The sequence below is a fragment of the Triticum urartu genome, chromosome 2 (genome assembly GCF_003073215.2).
Source record: "Triticum urartu cultivar G1812 chromosome 2, Tu2.1, whole genome shotgun sequence".
NCBI lineage: Eukaryota > Viridiplantae > Streptophyta > Magnoliopsida > Poales > Poaceae > Triticum > Triticum urartu.
Genome location: NC_053023.1, coordinates 711,968,414 through 711,973,981, shown reverse-complemented (window position 1 = coordinate 711,973,981; position 5,568 = coordinate 711,968,414). Strand labels below are relative to the sequence as shown.

Genomic DNA, 5,568 nt, shown 5'->3' with positions numbered 1-5,568 from the left:
GGTCATTTTTTTAGCCACGGCGGACCTTGCCGGAAATCTAGGTTAAAGCCATGGCCACATTATCTATAGTATTAGGGGGTGGGGCGCAAGAGATCTCCGGAGTTGTTTTTTGATGTGGCAGGGATGTCGAGGCGACAACCAGCACGGCGGGGGGAAGAAGTCGAGGGGAGGGGAGGGGGGAGGCAAGCGGTTATGCCTCGGCTGGCCGGCGGGTACACATGAGGAAAAAGAAGCCAAAGGTGGAAGATGAACATCATCAGTTGTTTACAGCCGTTGGATGAAGATGGAACAATTTTACAATAGAAGTGATTCATGGAACTTTGAACTTTTTTCAGGCACGTGGTGCATCATAGGCCGTCACATGTTTATTATCCGGTTGCTCATGGTTATGAAGTAAGGAGTGCTAACCGATGATTCCTAGACTAGAACCAGATGGCAATCGCAGGATGGCCAAATGTATGTACACTCCGAGATGCACTTGCTCACTCCCAGATGCCGACCTCCATGAATCCGTCCTGGGTGGCGCAGCCCCGGAACATGCCGGTGCAGTTGAATCCGTACGCCACCTCGCCGGTGCCGGACACGGCGATGAGCCCGGCGAACCCCTCGTCGAGCCGCTCCTTGACGCAGAAGTCCACGGCCTCCTGCAGAGGCAGCCCCTTGTACTCCATCACGGCCGCCACGTCGCGCGCCAGCGTGGAGCGGATGATGGCCTCGCCCTCGCCCGTGCACGACACGGCGCAGTGCCCGCACGCATAGGTGCCGGCGCCGATGAGCGGCGAGTCGCCGATGCGGCCCGTCATCTTGTTCATCAGCCCTCCCGTGGAGGTGGCGGCCGCCGTGAAGCCGTTGGAGTCCACCACCGCGCAGCCCACCGTCTCCGGCGCGTAGATGCTGATGGGCAGCCCGTTCATCACCATGCTGTTGCTGTTGTTCTTCTCTGACGCGGCCGCCAGCGCGCTGCAAGTGTCGGCTCCGGCGAGCGGGATGCGGTAGTCGAAGAGGATGGTGTTGGCCTCCTTGGCGAGCTTGAGCATGCCCACGTTCTCCTCCGTGATGAAGTAGCTGTTGTCCACAACCTCAAGGCCCTGCAAACACATCAAAATCAGATCAACGCATTGAAAAATCAATCTGTTTTTAATCCCAATTAACCCTGGATGCATATAACGATCGCAGATTCGTTTTAATTTTGCGGCACAGTGCAGGGCCACGAGATCTGCAGGGAAAACGCGCGGGATTCTGTAGGAATCATGGAATCAGATCCAGTTGCTGTCACTTGATGGTCGGGGTGGTGGACCATGTACGGACGACGGATTCGTCGGACGGGAAGCAAGTGGCCTGGTCCCGGGGCGGCCGATGGCTGCCAACCACACGGCTCGAGTGGTGCGCAGGGAGGAGGCGATGCCGTGCACAAGTTTTGGCGCCAAAAACAGAGGAGGCTCCTAGGTTAAATTAATGGATCCGGCACGACACTCCTATTTGCCACTGCTTCTTGTGTATAGCCTTGCACTGTTTACATTGATTAGCAAATTATTCAGTTTGTACAAAGTAATGAAAAATGGTGCTGGCCACACACACAAAATCGTGCACATGCATCGAACCATTTTCTTTGCTGCATGCGACAAGATGGATTCCTTTGTGCGGCTGCTAGCTAGCTGCACGATCTTGACTAGAAAACTTATAAGCTTTGTGGAATTTTAATACGTAAGAGAGGACAAATTTAAGTTGGAGTGGCATGGGAATATCGTAAGTAGGCTGCGCTGACCACAAATCGTGGCGAGCTGGCAATAGGTGTGGCTTGGTTGGTGCAAGGCGGCTGTTATCTTCACTACACACATTTCTCCAAAGACCAGGGGACGAAAGGGAGACAAGCACGTGCATCTTTTTAACTTGCTGGGTTGAGCAAACTGTGTCTTGTACTGTATTTTTCGAGCGAGCACGAAAAGCTTGAACTAAACCATGACAAGTAAATTGGAACGGAGGGAGTCGATAAGATCATAAGAGTGGAGCTGGATGTGAAATGAAGATCCGTCTCTGGAAGGGACGGTATTTCCCGTGCAAGTTAGCTGCATGCAGCTGTGCACTCATGGTGTACCGCACCAAAGTGCCCCACACGTCATCCACACGTGCAAGTACTGTATATTACTCCTTCCGTTTCGAATTCCTTGTCTTGGATTTGTCTAGATAGTCTAGATAAATCTAAGACAAGTAATTCGGAACGGAGGAAGTATCTCTGTTTCCAAGGACCCTTTCCACGACAAACTCCGTCCGTTCCGTCACGTGAACTTTCCAATTTAAAAATGTTAATTTACTATACCAATATCAATATGTGGTGCTTAGATCGCCATGCACCCAGTTTATATTTTTCCTTATTGATTGAGTGGGGTGCATTTTTTGGCAGGAAACAGAATTAACGGGGGCTAATCAGGATTGGGTTAATCATAGAATTAATTACCTGCTCGCGGGCGAAATCCTCGGCGCCGTCGAAGGCGAGGTAGGAGTGCGGGGACTTGTCCATGACGCGCCGGGCGAGGGAAACGGGGTTTTTAACGGTGGAGACGCCGGAGACGGCGCCGCAGCGGCGGCCGCGGCCGTCCATGATGCTGGCCTCCATCTCCACGGTGCCGGCGCGGGTGAGCGCGGAGCCCCGGCCGGAATTGAAGCAGGGGTCCGTCTCCAGCTCGCGCACCACGGCCTCCACCACGTCCAGCGCGGCGGCGCCGGACCGCAGCAGGTCCACACCCACCTGCAGGCACCGGGCCAGCACGCGCTTGGCCTCCTCCTGGCGGTGCTCCGGCAGGTTGGGGTCCACGCCCGCGCCGCCGTGGATGGCAATGGCCCAGCGTGCCATGCGTGCTTATGTATGCGTGCTGGGGGTGGTGTGTTGCTAGGTGGCTGAAGGCACTTGGATCTCTCTCTCTCTCTCTCTGTCGCTACGGCTACGTGATGTTGTGCTCTTGTTGTTGCTCTGTTTGTTGGTGTGTGTTGGAATGAAGGATGGGTGTTGGGAGGGTGGGGTATTTATAGGGGAAGGGAGAGGAGCGGACGTCCGAGAGGGAGCGGCACTCACGCCGTCCTACTCCCTCCGGTACACGGCACCACATACAGATGTAGATAGACATATTTTAAACTGTAGATTTATTTATTTTCATCAATATGTAATTCATGTTGGAGTCTGTAAAATGACTTATATTTTTTAAGAATGAAGGGAGTACTAATTCTTCCGCTAGGGAACGGATCGGTAGGCGGTCCTGCATGTTCCTTCCAGTACTATACAAACGATGAAGAAACGGATCCGGCAGCTCTATTTCAGAGGCCGTGCAATTAGAGGCCGGTTGGATTCAGCACGGCAGGGCATTTCGTTGGTTTGTAGTACAGGCCAATTACCTGGCATCAGATTTTGCAACGGTATGGCATGATGTCTCTCCTAGGACAAAAGGAGCAAGCCAACTTCATGGTAAAAGTGAATACAAGTCAAGAGGAAGATTCAGTGTTCAGGTCGATTTTTTTTAATTTTATTTTGTGCGGTTGATTCCGGTGAATTTACTCAACCTCCACACTCCAGAGCAGTGACACCGACAAGAACGTTAAATTGTTGACGGAATTCTTCTAGTGCCAAATTATTCCAACAGGCTGTGCCTAAAGTACCCTAATAAGTCCCACAAAACACGCATTCAGGCACTACTAGTCCTAGAACAAACAGCGGGTCAATGCTTAAGGTTGAATGTTAGTGCAGCAGCCGGCTGCAGCCAACCACCAAAGGAAGCGTTTCGTCGCTGCTGGCTGCCGGCGCAGAATATCCCGGACGGGCTGATTCCCTGTTGAATCCAGACAAGCCAAACCGCAACAAGCTGGGGGCGAATCAGGCACGAGATGCGCACTGACTCAAGTCACGCGACGATGGCGATGGAATCTCTGCGCCTGAGCTCTCGTTTTATATGGAATTAAATTATCACCTAATCTCGTGAGGGCGCCATGAAGATTCCACTGCGGAAATCGCTGTCACTTCCGTTTTTCAAATCAGGATTAACTTTCCTGCTGATCATCCCGTGAACTCCGATCGATCGCCCGGTACATTTACTGGGCCAGATCACCCGCGAAGGAATTGCTTGCCAAAATCTGTAAGATCGCAAGCCCTCAAATTAAGGACAGATACGAGTGCATCTGCAGGAATTGCTAATTGGAAGATTCACGCATAACTATGCCCTCATGACGAACGGACGAAGTTTCAAGCACCTTATCTTGTCGTGACGAGCAAATGAAGACTATGCATTCCATGTGCCGGTACAATCTTTTTGTACGAAAACATAGTTGTTGCAGCCGCTATCACACACAGGGCGTGGAGTGCCGACGGAGTATATTTCACCTTCATCGCTCGACACCTGGCCGCCGCTTTTACCACTCATGGTCCGAAGCCGAGATAATTTCAGACCGGAAGAATCTGTGACGCACTTGCATCACTTTCGACCCAACCAAGGAGGTGACACGGTCACAAACCACAAACAGCACTCCCATGGCAGTACTACTCGCTAGAAAACCAACAAAAGTTACTCCAGTGCTTGCTGATCCTCCATGTTAATTTCTACGTTTTATTCCTTTTTTTGCACATTGAATATTGTTGTGGTCAAGGCGAGTTAGGGAGGCAAAATTACATGCGCACAGCTCCAGCGAAAACGAAGGCGAAAGGGAGCTCCACTAGTGTGATGTACATTTCTTTCCGCGAGAGATGTCATGCATGATACACTTATTAGTGACTAAATCTCTCGTAATCAATCGGTACTTACTGCAAGTCAAGTATGCTTTGAATATTCCCTTTTATCTACAGGATATGCAGTTTCTCTGCAATACGGAAAGAGTATCCTTGACGATTAAGTCTTCAAGATCCATTCAAAACAGGGGATCGAGTGCGTCCTAAAAATGGCCACAAATTCACATCAATGCTAGGCGCATGCAGGAGGGGTTCACTTTGCTAACCGTTGCTTTCGAAGGCTTTCCATTTGTCTAAAGAAGTTGCTATCATTTTTTTGTGAAAAATCCTTATCATTTTACATCACCATGTAAGAAGAAATAACTAATTATTCATCTGCCCAGATGAAGTTTCACGAAACATAACACTACACACCATCTTCAGCGGAGGTACCTTAGTTGTTATTTCCCATCAAAATGGCGCATGTTCATGTGGTCGACACATAATGCAGTTGGAACGAGGTATGCTTTGTCATCAACTTCTATATCTATACCAATGTCAAAATGCCCAGGGGGTAGATCCAACTAATCTCGATCATTAAACCAGGCCACTCATGGTGTCCGCTCAACATATTTAACGTGCAACCAATACCATACCAAATGTAGACTTGCGGTAATCATGCAATTAATTCATAAAGAATATCCTACATAATGCATGCAATTAGTATCATGGCCAAAATCTAAGTCAACGGTAATCACATAGTTAACACGTAAATAGTATCCTACCTAATATATGCGACAATTAATATACTACCTAATATCAACGTCCATTGGGCGTACACATTTACTAGTTACTTTAAAAGGAAGAAGTAGGGATTAGGT

At 49.8% G+C, this 5,568-nt stretch overlaps 1 protein-coding gene across 1 annotated transcript; it reads right to left on the bottom strand.

Annotated features, from left to right (window-relative positions):
• Positions 1-242: 242 nt before the first annotated feature.
• On the bottom strand, positions 243-2,993 carry LOC125540026 (probable isoaspartyl peptidase/L-asparaginase 2). The gene is made up of 2 exons (XM_048703594.1): positions 2,456-2,993; positions 243-1,088 (listed from the first exon to the last, which is right to left on the bottom strand). Exons 1-2 carry the CDS (start codon positions 2,849-2,851, stop codon positions 483-485), a joined length of 1,002 nt encoding a protein of 333 aa, XP_048559551.1. The 5' UTR covers positions 2,852-2,993; the 3' UTR covers positions 243-482.
• Positions 2,994-5,568: the final 2,575 nt, after the last annotated feature.